This window comes from Phocoena phocoena, chromosome 15 (genome assembly GCF_963924675.1).
Source record: "Phocoena phocoena chromosome 15, mPhoPho1.1, whole genome shotgun sequence".
In the NCBI taxonomy this organism is placed as follows: domain Eukaryota; kingdom Metazoa; phylum Chordata; class Mammalia; order Artiodactyla; family Phocoenidae; genus Phocoena; species Phocoena phocoena.
In genome coordinates, this window is record NC_089233.1 from 48056114 (window position 1) to 48076046 (window position 19933).

General features: G+C 45.5%; 1 protein-coding gene across 1 annotated transcript in view; it reads right to left on the reverse strand.

The window, feature by feature from the left end:
- The window catches only part of ISM1 (isthmin 1), a 28977-nt gene extending 12061 nt beyond the window's left edge, over nt 1–16916 (reverse strand). The window contains exons 1-2 of the mRNA XM_065892936.1: nt 16681–16916; nt 7405–7669 (exon numbers count right to left, since the gene is read on the reverse strand). Coding sequence (XP_065749008.1) covers nt 7405–7669; nt 16681–16908 — 493 coding nt within the window. The 5' untranslated portion in view covers nt 16909–16916. The remainder of the gene's footprint in view (nt 1–7404; nt 7670–16680) is intronic.
- Nucleotides 16917–19933: the final 3017 nt, after the last annotated feature.

Consider the following 19933-nt stretch of genomic DNA (forward strand, 5'->3'; position numbering starts at 1 on the left):
ACCAAATTTTGGAATGGTTTGTTATGCAGCAGTAGATAACTGACACATAGTGGTAAAGCTAGAAATGGTCCTTGAGGTCATCGCTCAACATCCATTCAACAAATACTGAGCCCCTATTATGTGCCAGGCACAAATCAGGGTATGTGAGATATATCATTAAATAAAGCTTTCAAAGATCTCTGCCCTGTGGTACTAATATTTTTGTGAGAAGATTCAGACAATAATCAATAAACACAAAAATATGAGTAAATTATACAATATATCAGAAATCGATGAGTGGTATGGAAAAAGGAGAAGTGGACCAGACTAGGGGGGCCTGGGAATGTGAGAGCCATGAGAGAGGTTGGTATGTTATCTAGACTAACTTCCTCTTTTTAAAAGTAAGGAAACTAAGTCCTGGAGTGCTTGGGTGACCCATTCAAGGTCATAAGGGTAAGAGGAAGGAAAGCTTGGGCCCTGGTGCTAAATCCTTGATCTCTAAAGCTTGACCTTTTCTGCAGCAACTCCCCTCTGAACTACTTTTTCCCGCTTTATCCAAATCTTCCTCCAGATTTGGGGCCTCTGCCAGGGCCAAGCACAGAGCCCCAGACATGTGCATCGCAGGGAAGGGGTCCGCTCTGCTCAGAACAGGTCGCGGTGATCGTTATTACTTAGGTCTGGCAAGAATGCAGTCCACACATGTTTCTACCTGAAACTTGGGCCCCGTGCCAGGCTCCCAGGCCGTCGTTTACAGGGTGATCACTCTGAACGCTGCTCAGGCAAACCCAGGGCCGCTAAGTCTCAGCCCATCATGCAAAGTTGGTGGGGGGACTCCTGGTCCTCTTTCCTAACCCAGAGCCAAGAGTCTGCTCACACCTCATCTGCTCCCAGGGGCCCCATCCGTTTCTCCCCACTTCCCAAAAGGGAGTTTTCCAAACTTTGATTTCTTTCTAAGACATGGTTTTCCAACCACAGGGACAAGCAGATATTTGAAACTACTGTCTCGTGTGAGAGAGGTGGGCCTGCTTGCCCCCATCAGCCGCCTCCGTCTCTCCCATCTCCTCCTGGGCATCAACGTAGTGGAACTGGACAGACCGCTGAGGAGGGGGCCATGGCTACTCCCTCCCAGACCTCTTGGTAAACTCTCCGAGAACACGAGGGATGTGCCTGGAACAATCACAGGATAGCACTCCTGTCAGCCGGTGTATCCATGTGTAGCGGGTTATACGCACATGTGAACACACTCAGAGCCTCCTGTGTGAATCACCCGTACCGGATTTTGTCAAAGGGAACAACCACCACACCAAAAAGTCACCAGTAAAGATGGTACTGTTCTTAGACTCATAAGAAGGGGGCAGTGGGTCAGTCGGAAAAAGCTGATTAAATCACACAGGTAGAGTCCCTGTCACCTGTGGGGTGGGTACTGGCCTAAGACATGATCCAATGATGCCAAGAGGTGTCCTGCTTGGCTCAGTAGAAGCAACGGGGCCTCAACTATCTAGAAATTTCTGGCGACCTTTCCCCCCGGTGCAATAATTTTGGGAAATATCGTCCCTGAACTTTGAGATTTTAGCATTAAACATACCATTTTGGAATCTCTGCCGGAGGTAATATCTTGTTTTGGTTTCTTGGATCTGAATTACTGAATGCTAATACTGTGTCTGGTGATGTGAAAAATGACTTCCATAATTCTTCTCCCTGTATCCACCCCCTTGGTTACTACCTTTTCACACCAGCCCCAGTCTGGGCCACGTGACTTGCTCTGGCCAATGAGAAAATAGCAAGTATAATGCAAACAGAGGCCAGAAAAGTGCTTGTGCATTAGGGCTTGCCTTCTCACTGTAGAGAAGTCTTCCACCACCACATGAAGAGCCTGGACTAGCATCCTGGAGGGTGAGGGACCAGAAGGAGAGAGGCCCAGATATCATCCCAGCACCCCCCGCTGTCCAGCTGGGACCCCAGCATTGTGAATGAAGCCATGCTAAACCGTGCAGCCCCAGCCAAGCCAGCCCTGGGCAGAACAACAGTCCAGACAATCTTCAGACTCTTGAGAGAGAAGGCATTTGTTCTTTTAAGCCACTAAGCTTTAGGGGCGGTTTCTAAAGCAGCAAAAGCTAACTGTCAGAAATACACTATAACAACCCTCCCTATGCTATGCTCTCTGGATGGCTAGCAGACCCTGGAACCATGACAGATTTATTACTTCACTAAGTGGCTGCCTCCATGTCTTTATTTTATTTATTTATTAATTTTTTTTCTTTTTAAAGATCCAAATCACATTTAATGAGATTAAAAACTACTAAACCTGAGGTTTATTTATTTATTTTTTAATGGATAGGATTAATGGCAGATTCAACACGGCAAAAAAAAAAAAAAAAAAGATTGGTAAACTTGAAGACATAACGATAGAAACTATCCAAAATGAAACAGGGAGAAAAAGATGGATTAAAATGAACAGAGCATTGATGAATTGTGGAACAACCTAAATCATCCAAATACACATGTAATTATAGTCCCCAAAGTGGGAGGGCAGGGGTGGAAGTGGGGGTAATAGAAAAAATATTTGAAGAAATAATGGCCCCAAATTTCCCAAACATAATGTAAACTGTAGACCCACAGATCCAAAAATGCAACAAACCCCTAGCACAAGAAACATGGAAAAGAGCACACCAAGGCCATGTCTTTATTTTAAATGCTCACAAAGTCATTTATTTTCCAAACATTTAAAAATACTGCTCCCCCAAAGTTAGGCACAGAACATGTATACAGCCACGTGGCTGATCATTTCTATTGGGCTAGCAACAAAGTGAAACAACCTCTTGGGGAAAAGTGGGCACGTCAGCCCTTTCTCTGGAAGTGTCTGTGGCATACAGCCCCCGACAAACACCCCATCCAAGCCCCTTCTCGTGGGGATTTCTATTTGTTTAATGTGTTTGCGGGAGAGAAAGGGAATTTCTGACTGGGGGACAAAGCTTTGAGGGCAGTATTCCTTTCTGCTATAATAAAATAAGCCTGTTCTCATTGGCTCACCTACCAGGGCATCACTCAGAGCAGAAGATGAACTTGAGCAGCAGTAGTTACAAAGATGACAACAAAGACAGCAGAAAACAGTCCCTGTGAACATTTCTGTGGTGCTTAGACAGCCCCTATCTGTGACATCAAAGAGCTTGGTGAGGGCAGAGAACAATCCACAGGGCAGTGGGCTGAGGGCTGGGTTACAGGGATGTTGTTTGAAATTTTAAAGTGGTCATTATATACTTTCAGGGCACTAGAGTTCTGTGGGCCAGTTATAGTGTTTGGGCAACTGAAGTGACTTGGGTCTTGGCTCGGCCATTGGAAAGCCTCTACCCTAATCCTAGATGATAGTGGCTGCCAGTTATTGAGGGCCTGTCCTTAACCAGCTCCTCTGTCAACACACCCTGATTGAACTCCTATAACAATCCTGCAAGGTAGGTAGAAACACTCTCCATTTATGGATAAGGAAACTGAGGCTCAGAGAGGTTAAGGTACTTGATTAAGGTCACACAGCTCAAACTTGGCAGAGCTGGGAGTAGATCTGAGATCTGCCCACTCTGGCCATATCCTGTTCTATATCCTGATATTCCAGCAACTTTGATTCCGGCCCCAGCAGCCCTTCCTTAAGATACTCACTTATGTGGCCATAATTTAACGTTACAAAGAAAAACCCTTGCAAAAAATCACTGTGGCATCTATTAAAATAAGACCATGACCCGTCAGAGAATTGCAAAGGACTGAGTCCCAGCCCACACTAAGCCGTGTCCATCTGATTTCATTATGCAGGTTCTTCAGAGCAATCTGGGGAATGGTATACTACTATTTGAAAGAAAAATATTTATTTGGACTCTTTCTTTGCCCTGGTGATACCTTAAGTATCTCAAACACATACAGTCCAAAGTTGAGCAGACTCAATCACAAATTCGGTCTATCTTCTGTTGTGTATTTTATAATTTATTCTACAGATGCTGTTATGTTCTACTTATTCATCTAGGATTTTTTGAAATACTCTTTGGCCACAGACATTTACATTCTTATTAAAAATCCTACCTTCAAATATTTGAGATAGACATCTTCCACTAAGGCCAGTTCCTGTGGCAATTGTAGCTGGTCTCAGATGAGGCAGCAAGTCCTCAGGTTCAGTGACGCGTCCTGCTTTGCCACTGCATGGACCTCACCTTCCTGGGCTGTATATTCTCTCCTTGTATCCTCCACAGCACCCAACACAAGGATAAATACTTAGAAATTGCTCTATACTTTCTTGTTGATTGAAATAAAAGAGGACTTAGCTCATCTGATGCTGTAAAGAATTCTGGAAATCACATGTTCCCTGTGAGTCGGACTGACAAGCAGTAATTATTCATCCATGTTGCAAATGCTACTGAGTTACTGTAGCGTGTAAGCTACACACCTATGGTCTCGCTTCTAAAAGTGTGGTCCGAGGGCCAGCAGTGTCAGCTTCACCAGGGCTCCCGGCCCTTTCTGGCATCTACGGCTTCAGAAGCTGCCTTTACCAAGAGCCCCAGGTGATTTGTGTGCACATAAAAGTCTGAGAAGCACTGCTTTAGAGGTATGATAAGGGACAAGATTTTCTTTATAAAGTAGCAATCCTGATGTCTAGTCTAATGACGGTGACGTTACTAAAAGAGACTCTAAAATCATCAAAGATGGGAGTTTCCCCATGACTCAGGGATGCTGTAAGATCCAGATGCAGGGCACTCACTCCCCAGGTATTATAGATCTAGAAAGCTGGGGTGAAGGTGGCTCTGGTAGCCCCAGTAATTGCCCCAGCAGAAGCAAATTCTACCCTCACGACTGAAATGGAGGGAGTATTCTTAATGTTCATACATTTGGCAGAATATATTCTGTAAAAGCTTTAGATGAAAAAGTTGTTTCTAAGTAGTGGTCTCCAAACTTTAGTAAGCAGGAGAATCACCTGGTGACCTTGGTTGAAAAAAGAAATAAACAAAGAAGCCAAGAAAGACCCCAGGTCTCACTCCTGCATATTCTGGTTCAGCAGAAGGACAGCAGTGACCCTTGACCTGGACTTCACATTGGAGCCACCCACAGAGCTTTAAAAAACACTGACGCTTGGGCTCCACCCCCAGAGATCCCAAGTTAATTGATCTAGAGAGAAGTCCAGCCATCGGGATTTTGAAAAAATTGCTTAGGTGTGTATGAGCAACCATACTAAGAAACACTGGTGCTTTGGACCCCACTGTTTCAGATCAGAGCCTGCTGGAGGGCTTGTTCAAACAGATTTTTGAGACCCACCCCAGAGAGTCTGATTCAGTAGGCCTGGAGTGGGGTCTGAACATTTGCATTTCTATCACGGTCTTGGGCGATGCTGATCAACTGGCTTGGGAAACACACCTGGAAAACCATTGGTATATAGGGAAGGGGCTGGGGCCCAGGATGGGTGTTAAATTTTAACGGGCAAAGGAGGGATTCTGAGGTCCAGGGTCTGAGCCCCAGTCAGAGAGACCTTGTTCCATGTGGCTTGGGCAGACAGGTTCAGCTTTAGTCCTGAGCCCAGGTTCAGTTCCACCCTGACCTTTTCCTCCCATTCCTATCTTCCAATCTAACTGTCCCATTTCTAAATACACTTTACTGTCCTAAAAGATGTGCTATTTATTTATTTTTCCAGAGAGGCAGAATAACACAGTAGTTAAGAGGACAGACTCTGGACCCAGACTGTCTGAGATGGATCCTAGGTCTTGACCCTTGAGTTCAAAGTTGTTTAACTTCTCCAGGCTTCAGTTTCCCCATCTGTAAAATGGGTCCCTGCCTCAGTGAGCTGATTAAATGAGCTAATCTGTGAGAGCTGCTATGAAGAGGAACTGTGAAAGGCAGGTGCTGTAGAAAGGTTGGCTACTGTTCCCAATCCTTTGTCTTGGAAAATAAATTGGACTTCTTCTGGGAAAGGAGAAGGTTTTACAAGCCTCCTGATTGGGTGGGGTCTGGGAGCTCTCTTTCTGCTCCCCTAGGATTTGATGTATATCTCTGCTGTGGCACCCTTTGCTCTATCAGTTAACTTTTCTCCTTTTGTCCATAGATAGGTGAGATGCTCTTTAGAGAAGGACTGTGTCTTAATCATTTCTGGATTCCCAGAACCTAGCACAGTGATGGGCATAAGACGTGTTCAATGTCAGTTGAACAACTGAATGATGTGGCTGGGAAAAAAATGGTCTTACTCTTTTGGAAGTTGCCTAGGATCATCTATTAGCAGGTAGAAACAATTCTCCAATATACAACTGGTCTTTCTGCTGAAAAATGGGGGTAAGGGTGAGAATGCAAATGGTGCTAGACAAGTCATCCTCATAGAGTGTTCGCGTAAGTCTGCTGAGGCTGAACCACAAGAACATCACGATGGTGGATGCATTTGTAAGATATCAAATACTCTCATTATAACACAAGGCACACTGCCTGATTCCTCCTGAAGCCTGGCCAGATGCTTTCTGAATCTGTTTCCTCTTCATCTAGGACACACAAAAACCATTTCCCAGCCTCCCTTGCATCTACGTGGGGCCATATGATGAGGTCTTGCCGATAGAATTTGAGCAGATGTGATGTGTGTCATCTCCAGGCTGAGGGGGTTAAGAGCGTGTGTGCCTTTTCTAGGCTCTATCTCTCTACCGTCTTCCAGCCAGATGCAGAGCATCCAGTGGATAATTTGCAGGCCCTTACAGTTGGTGGAGCTTCAAGATGGAAGGAGCCTGGGTCCCTGAATGACTGAGTGGAGCAGAATTCCCCCGACCCTGTCTCCCATCCCAGCTTAAGTGAGAAAAGAACTTTCATGATTTTAAGTCATTGAACTTAGAAATTGCTTGTTATCTCAACTATCCTACTCTAAAAGCAGGGGAAACTATAAGTCCCAACTTGGGGTCTTGAAATTTATTGGTGGGGAGGCCTCGCTTTGACAACTCGTGACATACATGTCCATGAGGGTTTCCAAGGGCCACTCCACTGCCTACGATAAACATAACACAGTTGCCTGGTCAAAGGAGACAGCGGGGTACATCTCTTTCACTAAGTTGATTTTTAGTATGAATTTTTACAGTCAAACATATGAGGAAGTGAACTTGGTGATTCTGTCATTTTAGAAAAAAAGAAAAGAAAATTTTGGGGAAAAAGAAGGCAGAACCTCTAAGACCCCTAACTGAGAAAAAAAAATTCTCTCCTAGGATAATTGGTATTATTTTAAAATTATAGTCTTTCCAGAAAAATGTGGCTTTGGGGGCCTCTTGGGGCTTCTGTGGACAGAGCGGACAGAGTCTGTATGAGGTCTGCCTCATTGAAGACCCAAAGCCACACACTGTAAACGGGGTTTTGTTTGACTCCACGTCCGCTGGGCCTCATCGTCTCATTTATTCTCCGCACCAATTTTATATTACTGGGTGGTAGACTCACCATATTCTGGCTGCTCTTTGGATTCAAAAGTCCGGTGGCCTGGGGCCGGACGGTCCCACCCCCCAGGGGGGTTGAGGAAGTTGCTGTCGTCTGAGGTACTGTCGTACTTGTAGTCCTGGTCCCCGCCGTTGGCCCTTGCCAAGGACAAGGACCTCTGCCACCAGGCCCGCCAGTCGGGGGATGGGACTGACCAGCTGGGCTTATTCTCCGGATGCTGATCTTTATCTGCTTCAGAGTCAGGACCGTCCACCACCTCTATGGTGACCTGAAGAATTCAGAACAGGCCAGGGTCAATGAGGAGTCATTGACCTTGGAAGTCATTGAGGTGACCCTTGGAAGACAGTCTGAGAGAACGGAGGGAAATGTGCATCCCTCACAAAGGAAAGCTGAGGCTGCACGGTGACACAGAATGAAAAACCTCCAGGGACGCCCAAAGGAACGGATGCACACGGGCCTCGGGTTGGGAGGAAGCAATGAATCACTAGGGTCCCTGATTTACTGACAACTGTGTGGCTGGGAAGCCTTTAATTCAAGGAGTAAACATGTACCGTGTATGTTCTTGAAGTGGCACAAGAATATGATAAAACTGAACACTTACTGAGTACTAACTCTGCACCAGGGACTGTTTTAAAGGCTCTACATATATTAATTTATTTAATCCTCAGAACAGCCTTATAAGGTTGGTTCTATTGATTGGCCCTTGTGGCTGCTGATCTCCAAAGATGTCCCCGGCAATTCCTCCCATTCTGGTATGTGTGTGCCACACCTCGCATCAAGAGGTGGAGTTTGTTTCCCCTCCCTTTCAGTCTGGGCTGGCCTTGTGACTCACTGTATCCAGTAGAATGTGTTAGGTGTGACAATGTGACAAGCCTTACGAGGTCTTGCAATTTCCATTTTCATTCTCTTGGCATGTTCCTACCATTACGTACAGAAGCCCAGCCTAGACCGCTGCTCACAGAGCCGCCATGTGAAGAGGCAGGGCACATAGAGGAGAACAAAGAGTCCTCTCAGTCACTGGCCCGCTCTGAGGCCCTGGTCTTGTGTGTGGGGTCATTTTGGATCCTCCAGGCCCAGTTGAGTCACCCTAGCTGATACCACGTGGAACAGAGATGAGCTCTCCTGGCTGAGCCCTGCTCAAACTCCTGACCAACAGGACAGTGAGCAATCCAGTGGTTGTTGCTTTAAGCTATTAAGTTTTGGGATGGTTGCTAGACAGCTTTTTATAGACAGGGAAACTGGCACACAGAGAAGTTAACAACTTGCCTAAGGTCACAGAGCTAGTAACTGGCAGCCATGGGTAGTCTAGCTCCAGAGCCCACGCTCTTACCGACTTTGCTGTACTGCCTCTCAAAAAGTCAGTCACCGAGGTAGTGTCCCCTCCTGTGACCAAGTGAGCAAAGAGGCCACTGATGCTGGTGGGGGCTGGATGCCACAAGTCGTGTAGAGATGTGAGCACAAGGTCCTCAAGGTCCAGGATGTCACAGCTTGAGTTTCACTCATCCCTAGTCCAGACCCAGCACACACTCCTTAACCGACCCTCAGGGTCAGAGCAGATAGTTCCAAGAGTCAAGGTCAGAACTTGCTCTTGGATTTATGGAGCCTAGTTTGGAAGTCACGGGGCTGAAGGAATGCAGCTTCTTGGCTTCGAGAGACAATCAACATAGAGAAACTTGTTTAAAAAACATAATAAAAGACTCCTTGGGTTCCTTTGGCCATCGCAAAGCTCTTGCAACACCCCCTGGATGAGTTGTGTGCAAATGAATCAGAAACATGCGTTCCAAGTAATCAGCGCAAGATGTACTTGGCAGATGCTTTTCCAGTTTTGCCCTAACCGGACATCTGAGAGATTTGCTGACATACTCTGCCACATTGCACCAGGTCGTGCCAATCCCTGAGACAAACAGACCCTTCCTTTTGTCTTAGGAATGGGAAGGTTTGAATTCTACTTGCTTTGACATTTTAAAGAAGTTGCCCAGCTCATGGTGGGCCTGGGCTGTGGCCTTGTGTGGTCCAGACACAAAGTTAAGGGTGTGGCCTTCCATCCCAGATTATACTTGGGCTGTGGCAGGCCGAGTGCATCTCTTCCTCTGGTGTGGGATGCCTAGAAGGGCACCACTGGCTTGCTTCCATGCCACCACCACTAGCCCAGTCTCATAAGCATCCCTTGCATATTTGTAAATAATTATGGGACGTTTAGTAATCCCCGAAAAGGAAAAAAGAAAAGAAAGAATTACATCATTTGCCTTGTATCATTGCTGTTTGCTGAAGGGATGGTTGTTGGAAAGGGACGGGGACCTGGACCCACACGCAACGCTGGAAGGGCAACGCGGAAGAAGTACGCCGCTGGGCTGCGCAGACCTGAGCTGGGCAGTGACGCGGTGATGCCGAGCCTTTGAAGACAACCTTTGTCCTCTGTAGTCCAGGCCCCCTGTGCCTGCAGACAGAACAACTGAGCCGCAACAATCGTCTGCAAGGCTATTAAGGGTTTTGGAGGGGAGAAGCTGCCAAGAGTCAGGCAAGCCTGCAATTATGGTAATGAAATCAGGCTCTGGGTAGGAGATAAGGGGGAATGGGCTGGACAGTTTTGGTATTCCATTTGTATCCAGACTGGAGTCAAAGGGATTGCCTAAACAAAACGTGCCCTGCAATTTCTCCAAGCTGGGAATCAAAACAATTTCATGTTTTAAGCTATTACCGTCAATATGATTTTTTTCCCCCCGTAAACTACTGCTCAGATCCAAACAAAATAGATTTGTTGCCTGGCCAGGCAATGAGTAGCAAAATATGAATTTACTCCAAAAACTATATTGATGACTAAATCTCATCTGTTTAGAGGTTTCTTTTTCCCCTTTCATTTTTAGCCACTGCTCCAACTGAATTAGAAAATAAAAAACACACACACACACACACACACACAAAATAAAAAACACACAAACCTTAGGATCCACCCTTCCCTGCAGTTAAGAATATGGAAACCTCATACAGACATCAAATGAAGAAATGTAATCTTGAGCCTGAAATTTCATAGGCATCCAATTAAAAAGACTTAATGAGCACGATCATGACTTCTCGAATGGTGCGGATTGGTTTTATGTTTCCTGTTGCTCTTACTATATTTACATGTTCTTTAGCATCAAAGAATCTGTTCCTAAAAATGTCTTGAACAATAAGTGTGATGAGCTGAAGGTGTGGTAGTGAGCACAGCAGATTTCCAAGCTGATAGATCTTACCATCTTTTTGCATCCTTAATACACAGAATTGAAGCATCTCTAGTACATTGGTTTCTTCTGGAGTTTTCTGTACCATGAATCAAGATAGTAAAAGAAAGAGAACTTTTCCAAAAGACCCAACTCCAACTTCTGGCAGAATCTTGTCAGCTCTAAGAAAGAGAGTCTAGAATAGGTGCCAATTTGGAGAATTCCATCCAAAATTAGGAAAGGAGGATAAAATCCTTTGTAATATTACCTGTTTCTTTCTTTCTCTTGAGAGTTTAAACATTTATTAGAAATAAACTCTTTACTCTTGCTCTGAAAAGCACTTTCCACTGGGAAACTAACACAATTCTTAGTTTAACTGATAATAAACTAATGACACTGGGAATACAGAAGCCTTGACTTTCTGAACTCAGGAGAATCTTCTAGAAGCTTCTAACCTGGTCCTCTAAGCCTTGAGAGCTATGGTGACTAGGCAGATTTGGGTTCGTATTTATTTCCCAGAGAGGAAAATGAGGCCTGGGAGGTGAAATGATTCCTCAAAAGCACAGAGCATCCGGGGACAGGACGACAGTCTCCAGCAAAGGGTTAGACCCCCGATTATGTACCCCTTCTTCCTTGACAATTGCCGAAGAAAGAACACAAAGGACTAAGTAGATATATAATCCCTCCCTCTCAGACCCACTGATGCTCTAAAAACAACTCTGGCAGCTCCAGTAAGTGTGGTTAATGCTTTGAGATTTGCAGCGTGCTCCTTCAAACATCATTGCTTGTTCTACACAAGTTAAACCCACATTTCAGGCATAGAAACTGGCCTAGAGAATTCACGTTCCTGAGGTGAACAGCAAGGAAGGTGGAGAGCTGGACTCAAAACTCCTGATTCTTAATTATTTTATACGTTTCCTCTGTCATCTTCACGCTCACTGACATCACCCACCAGCATCCACCAGTCTGGGGAATCTTCCCATATTCCTGTCTCTGTGCTGAGTGCTTCGCGTGGATGATTTCATTTAATCCTCACAACAACCCTACTACTACAGAGTATGTACTGCAGAGGTACTACTCACAGGTTGTGTTATCATTCCCATTGTATAGACAAGGAAATTGAGGCATAGAGAGGTCGAGTAACCTGCATGCAGCCATAGAGGCCAAGCCTGGTCAACAAAACTGTGGTACCAGAGCCCAAGGGCAGGTCGGTGGACTCTAGCTCATGACGGGGACTGCGGGGCCCCCATAAGAATCTGAAAGATACCGGCTTGTCCCCTGGAGTGTGTAGGCCCATCTCTTGGGCACAGAGATTTCTTGGTTCTTACTTGGCCAGGCCTGCCATTCCAAAAGGATTTTAGGAAAAACGGAGGAGGGGAAATCAGAAGTAGAAGCACGTACAACACCTGCAGCCCTGGCCAACTCATCTGATTGTATCAAGAGGTCTACGGCCGTGTAAATAAGTCTGTGCGAGGGGAGAAAAAAGGCCTTTAGCTGACTATTTTTGTGTCTCCCTCAATGGAAGAAAAGAAATAAATACATTGGTTGAAATGAATACAGATCTCAGATTGACCCAGAAAAGAGAACTATTTGGTGGTGAATAGCCACTGTGGTCATGAATTGATGCAGTGAGCCTAATAATGTGTTTATTTTAGAGATTTTTGTCTTTGCTATCTGACCATCAGCTGCAGACCAGAAACTTAGCCAAGGATACCGAAGTTCAAGTTGAACTTCTCCTGGGAGATTTACTTTCTTTCCTGAGTGATTTATTTATTTATTTATTCGTTGCCAAAACCCCAACTTCTAGTTTTGTTTTAAATTTAATATGGAGATTGGGTTCAGGAGTTTGAGGCTATTTCTTTCTCTTTTGTGCATTGTTTTTTTTTTTTTTTTTTTTTTCCCCTCACTCACTTCCACAGCCTGAAGCCAGTCTTAAAATGGAGAGCCCAATCCACTTGGGACAGAGGCCACCTGGCTTCAGGGGTTTAAAAAAAAAAAAAAGCTCTAAAAAGCTGGGCTTTTTAAAGGATTTCCCTTCCTAAAAGTCAAGAGGCCCAAGAGCTCAGCATTGTCACTTTGGAAAGGTGTGGGCGGTTTGGCAGGGGGGCACAGCAGACCCCAGCCTTGGAGCGTGGGAAATGCTTGCAGACACAGGGGGGCTGGGAGGAGGTTCAGAGAGATGGGTATCAGATTCCTGGGTAGCTCCCGGCTCCAGTGAGGGCTGCCTAAGTGGGGGTGAGGGGCAGGTTGCCAGGGGATGGGGGGAGACCAGGCCAGGGGCCCCGGCAGCGGAAGCCGACCCACTGATATGCCTTCACCTGTTTTCAGTCCACTCCCCAGGGAGAGACAATGCTTGGACGGCCCGGGGTGACCGGTGGGACTTTCTGCTTTGCTGAATCGGCCCTGTGTCAAACCAGTGGATTTCAACAAAAGACCAGAGCTCTGAGGAAGGGGCGAGGGCTGACAACGTGAAAACCATCACCCCTTTTAGAAAGCACCTCATCTTTTAAAGGACCACCGGGGAGCTGGTTTACTCAAGTGCAGTGGGGCATGAGGCTACAGCGGCCAGTGCTGCGTATGTGTGTGTGTGTGTGCGTGTGTGTGAGTTTGTGTGTATGTACGTGCCCTCACACACACTCACACTCAGACCTAGGGCTGGGGCTCCCAGGGGTAGCAGCTGCGTCAGTCTTTCTTTGAGCATCTTTCTGAGTCACTAACACTCCCCTTTCATAATCTTCCAGAAAGAGAAGGGACAGGAATGCAGTTCAGTGTTCCATCATCAGATCAATAAAACATAGGCTGCCCTACCCCACCCCGCTGACTGCCTGCAGAAGGTTAACAGACACAGGGCTTGTGCAAGGCAGAAACTGGATGAACCAACTGGCCGGCGGGCAACAGGACAGCACTGGCCTGGTCTTTGATTCTGATGGCATCTGGGTTGAAGCCTCATTCATTTCGGGTCCATTTTGCCAGAAACCCTGATATCTGGAGCTACGGGGAAACCTACACTCTTGAGAGGTACAGTGATTTCTTCTGTCCAAAGGGTAACTCAAGAAACATATAGGGACCTCATAGGAGTCGCCTGGTCCCCTTCCCGCCTTGTGCTCCAAAGCATCCCTTTCCGAAGCAGCTCCTGGAGGCAAACTTCTTGTATGTGCTGGGGCGGTGCTGAGACAGAGTGAAGACAAAGTGGGGATTCCTTTGCGCCTGTTAGAAGTCTATACAAACAGGTGACTGTGGGCTCAGAGGGGACAAGGACGAATGATTTCCATTTGTCCCATCTCCGCTGCCATCCTTGTGACGTCACAAGGGGAAGCTGCGTTCTATGAAAGTCCAAGAGGCTTTGTTGGAGAGTCTCAAGTGTGGTGATCTCATAACTCATCCTCCACTTATCCTCTGTTCCTTTGTCTCACTTTATAGTTCTCTCCACACCCATAAACTCCAATCACCCTCTCATCCCTCAGGAAGCCCAGCGGAACTGTTCCAAAGCACTCTTCACTTTGCGTCTGGCTAGACAACACAGATTATTCTGATGAAAAATGTATTGCGAGCTCGGGGGTTTTACTGAGCTCAGGCACAAATCCATCGCTTCATGGCTGCCCTTTTCTTTTTATGGAAAAGTCATTTGGGTTCCCCAGATCTGAGGATCCCAACCACTTTTGCCCCACTGTTCTTCCCTGACAGTCAGGTTAATGTTTTAAAAAGGCCCAAGTGGGGTCTGCGGACTTCCTGATAGATGGATTTATCTGGGAGAGAGAAAGGGGATCCTGAGAAATTTTGTTAGAAATTCGGTTCTAGGTGGAGCTCCATGCGCTTAGTAAATTTCTAATGAGGGGACTGCAGCCTTCCAGTCCCCTGCATCCAGGTCTTTTCTTGTAAGTTTATATTAGTAACTCTTAAATCGATTATATTAATAGCTCAGTCCTCAGCATTAAGCCCCACAGCGACATTTCCCATCTCTGAAAAAAAAATGCAAGCTACAGCAAACCTAAAATTGTTGTGGGCATGATCTAAGCGTCCTTGGGATAAGGGTGGTTTAGTCCTAGAACCATAAAAATCTATCATCAAGGACAAATCACTTCCTGTCAATGAAGGCGTGATGGGGAGCCTCTTTGAGCAACAGTAAGGAGATGTCTGTACCTTTTTTTGCCAATCTGCACCTCCCCCAAGTGGATCCTTTGTTCTTTATCGGAGAGCCATGTGGCCAGTTCCTGGAGAGAGGGCAGTGGATCGAAAGGCCTGTTTTCCCCATTAATCAATTAGAACAGTCCAAGACCTATTGGAAATATTAATTGGTCCATGCAGTGATTTCGGCACATGGGTTGTCAAAGAGTGACCTCCGAAACATCTTTCACTTATGTACCCTCAACGCTGCCCTGCCCTAATCTTCCCAAATATCCCATCTATTCAGGTCTGTCCTCCATGGAACTCAGCGCTTTTTCTGCCTCTGTCTCCACAATCCTTCTGGCACTATCTTGGGCGGTAGCCGGGATCTTTACACCTACGTCATTTCCTGGAGGGAGAACACCTTGCATTTCTTAACTTCCCAGAAGCTAACACGGCATTGAGGTGTATTCTCAGGGACATTCAGTAGTCATAACAACACTGGCGTTAGGAGCAAAACAACTCTGGCCAAGAAAATCTGATCTAAAAGGGTGTCAGACAGCGTTAGTCTTGTGAGAGAGACCACTAACCTAATTATGGATCAATTGTTCCAAGGTCAGGTTCAGGAACTTTCTGCCATGGAAGCTAATTGGAATTTGATGCAGAGAAAGAATAAGGACAAGCTGCGCTTCATCCAATGAAAAGAGTTGAGGATAAACTTAAAAGTATGGAAGCAGGCACCTGAGGACTCGGGCTGCACAGGGCCAGGCTGCCCAGGGGGATGAGCTGCCCTCGGACGCCATGGGTACCGTCTCTGGGAAGAAACAGTGGGAGGCACAAGCAAAATTCAAAATGAGGAGTTTGTTTTTGAAACATGAAATGGTAGGCGGAGTATTCTTGGGAGCCTGAGAGACTGGATTTGAGCCCCAACTACTGTTTACTAGCCACGTAGCCTTGGGCAAACCAAATGGGAACTTCCTGAGAGTCAGTTGCATTATTGATAATATTGGAGGAATGACGTGGGCTCCATGAGAGTATTGGGAGAGTCAAACCGGATCCACCTTTACTTTGTAAAGTAAATTGTGCTATTTCAGTGCAGGTGAGAGTTCTTATTTTCAGTTCCAGGCACCTCTTTCCTAATCTCCCATTTCCTTCAGCGTCACCCCAGCTCATCTTAGTGATATGTATTCCTCTCTCCCCTAGAAACTTCTGTTATCACCTCCTTTCCTCTTATCAAAATTTTTTTATCAGTCATTTACACTTTGGAGCAACTGAAGTGTTGTCAGTGCCTAAAGGAATTTCTGGTGTCTAAGGCAAGCTAGAGAGGCATTTGAGAGACAGTGTCTTCCTGAGCATCTTAGAAATCACACTATGATCTGCCTCATCTACTCATGTGTCTGACTGGCCTTTCTCTATAGCTAACATATTTCATCAATTTCAGGGCATATTATTTTGTTTTGTTTTCACGTTTCTTTTCTTTCTTTTTTTTTTTTTTTTTGACGTGGACCATTTTTAAAGTCCTTATTGAATTTGTTACGGTACCGCTTCTGTTTTATGTTTTGTTTTTTTGGCTGTGAGGCATGTAGGATCTTAGCTCCCCGACCAGGGATCGAACCCGCACCCCCTGCATTGGAAGGCGAAGTCTTAACCACTGGACCTGCAGGGAAGTCCCTGTTTTCACATTTCAACAGCTCTGAAATCAGGATGTATCTTATAATCATCGGTGTGTCATACTCTAATTAGCACTGCTTTCTTTTTTCAGTGGTTGATAAAATAACGATGCATCTCATAATCCAGGGTGTTACACAGATGAAATACAACGCTGCTCTCATAGAGATAACATGCTTGTCGGCAGGATTCATTAAGGGGTCAAGGAGAAAAGTGAGGTAAGGTAGCAGTTGCTTTGGAATCAGATCAGGAAACAAAGACATGGGCCGTTTCATTTTCTTTCACCTTTCAGTTGCTAAAGCATTACCTGGATATTTGGATTCTGCCCATTGATATCAGCTTTGGAAAGATCTGGAAAGTTTGGTAGATCAAGGAGAAAGGATCTGGGGCCATCTCTTTGCAATGAAGGGGGCCCAGCCTCTTGCTGGAATTGCTGTCTGGGGAATGGTTGGTGTGCAGACTGGTGGTCCGAATGCTCCCCTGGTGTTTCTTTGGAGAGAGGAGAGCTGGTTTCCGATGTCGAGGCACTTTCCATGTTGAGGTTATTCTAAAACAAATGAACAAGCAAATGAAAAAATAAATAGGAGAAGCATGATTTAGAAATGCCACCCTTAAAAATTCAGGACAAGGACAATTTCAGGAGCTGGAATTAAGCCAGGATGGTATTCCCAACTTGTTTTCCTTCCATGGCTTAGTTTTTCTATCTTCAAAAAGCTAACTCATCAGGAAATTTTCCTAGCCTGCTACTTGGGAATTTTCTGAGGGCTAATGTATGATGAGATATTAATCAAACCATATCAACAGAAAGTGCTAATTTGAAGGAGACTAGGTGCTCATTTAGAACTGGAATCAAATTATGGTTTCCTTATCACAGCTTCAATTGATTAACCACTCTGGCTTGAGTTATAGCCCCAGTATCCAGTGTTCGTTTCTTTGGTGTGGGTCAGCAGAAGATCTGACCAAACTGGGTAAAATACTTCAGCCAAATAAATCATTGATTATTTCTAACCATCCATCCAACCATTTTTTTCATCCATCCACTCACTAACCTATTTAACTTTCATTCCTCCTTCCTTCAATTCTTTCATTCATCTACTCATCCATCCTTCCATCCATTTATCTGTCCATTCATCCACACAATCAACAAGTGTCAACCACACGCTAGGCACAGGAAAGCCATGAACAAGACAGACACGGGTCCTATTCTCTTAGAGAGTATGTCTAGTTGGGGGGAATAAACAACAAATACACACATAAATAAGATCAGGTCAGAGAATGGTGATTGCTAAGGAGAAAGGGAAGAAGAAAATGAGATAGAGTGGTCAGGGCAACTTTAGATGGGTAGCTGGGGAAGACCTTCCTGCGAAGGTGACATCTGAAGTGAAACCTGAACACCTGTAATTATCTGGGGGAAGAACATTCTAGCAGAGGGAACAGCAAGTAAGACAGTCCTGAGGTAGAGGTGGCTTGTCTCATTTGAGAAACACAGAGAAGGCCAGTGAGGCTGGGATGGAGTGAAGGAAGGGAGAACGACCCAAGATGGGGATGAAGAGGTGGAGACAGGTCAAGAAAAAGTGACAGAAAGGCATTCTGAAATTGAATGTCTTTATCCCGGAAAGAAAAGTCCAAGTCTGTTGTTTTTCCAAACTAGCAAAAAATGTCCGTGTTTAGTTGTCACCAGGGGAAATTTTTTCCAGTGACTGAAGAGTGTAGTAGTTGCTGGACTTCTTTCTCAAAGCAGCCCTTCTTCTGCTCTCATTCTTCCTGGACCCTCTTGTTGGATGTTCCCTCCATTCCTTCAGGGGTAGCATTTTCATGTTTACTGGTGGAGGGAGATGTGGAGATAGAATTTCACCAGTGTTTGGGTCAGTGGTTAATGTTCTTGTTATTCTTGGGCATGTTTGGGGGTTTTGGAGTGAATATTCCAGCACATTGCCTCCACACACACTCCCTGCCCCCTCTCACAGCAGCGCCTTTGACCCAGTCAAGGGGTTATACCTGGTATCAAAACACTCCGGACTCTGAGTACCCAAGGTCAAGAATGGCCTGAGGATGAAACACATGCAGTGGGTAATGATCTTATTAGAGAGCTGACCTGAGGGGATGGATTTTTCTCTCTTTGAACAGACATGGGGCTGTGAGGAATAAACTCACTTGTGCAGAGACCATGTGAATGTTCCCAGAGGCCAAGAAGAGGCTGAGCTAGAAAGAAGCACGTCTGCTGTCTCTTCCTTAACATGTGCAGTTACGGCAGGGGAAGCGGGCTGCTCTTCATCATGTCTTTGCTTGCCCTTCTCCTTTGCTCAGGAGATGTGGCCAGGGGCAGTGTCTTTGTTCACCTCTCCTGTCACCTTTCTGCCATGTTTTCATCTCCTGGCACTTCCTCCTAGGGGGAGTTGCCCTGCCATCCCCAGGCATTGCTCAATGCAACAGAGGCCAAATGTATTATGCTGAGATTATATTATCCAGCACATAGAGAGAGAGAGACAGAGACAGAGACAGAGACAGAGGCAGAGACAGAGACATGCTAATTCTTTCCTCAATGTAAGACCTCTCTATCATAGCCCAGGGGAAGATAACTGAATGCAACTGTTCCCTTGTTTTTCTCCCTGGATCCTCAACAGTGTTAGTAAGGACAGTTGACTTCTCATGGAGAATTTACTGCGCAGGGTTTGGGAATCTAAGTCTCAGAAGGGACCCAGGATTTGCTTGTCCATGGCTTGAGGGATCCCCTGCAAATCCAGCCCTCACTTCATTATAGCAACTGGGACATACTGTTTAACTCTGTTAAAGATGGAGCTCTTTTTACTTTTCCCTGTGATGAAGCACTCTTTCTACTATGAAAACTTATATTTTATTTTATATTTGGTACTTTTGTTTTTTGGCCACACCGCATGGCATGTGGGATCTCAGTTCCCCAACCAGGGATTGAACCCATGCCCCCTGCAGTGGAAGTGAAGAGTCCCAACCACTGGACTGCCAGGGAATTCCAGAAAAACTTGTATTTTAGAAGAAGAGATAGGAAAGGTCTCTGTGCTGCTTATTTGGCATTTCACTTAGACGGCTGAAAAAGCAAGGACTGAATATGATGGGTTTCTTGATCTGACTCTGGAATTTTTCCTGAGAGGAGATACACTACCCCAGAGTGATCCTGGCTTAGACAGGGACCAAGAAAACCCCTTAAACTCTCTGTGGCTCAATAATCCTCCACGTAAAACAAAGCAGACGGTAAGGAGAATCCCATGCTGTCCCAGCAGGATGGTCAAGAGAACTCAGGGTGGGTTGTGACTATACTTGAAAAGAGAAATGTAGAGTTAGGGCAACTGGGCTGGACGATTCAGGCCTCAAGTGCCTCTGCCGCGAAGACAGGGGCTAAAGTACATTTTGGCTTGAATTATGCACACAGTTGTGGCGTTTCTCCATCTTTCCCCAATCCTCATCCTCCCACCCCTCAAACAACATTTGGAAGATGAGAATGGGAATAATAAAAAATGCTAATCACGATCCCTGAATATCTGAATTATTCTTGCATTTTTACAAAAACATATTTATCTGGAAAT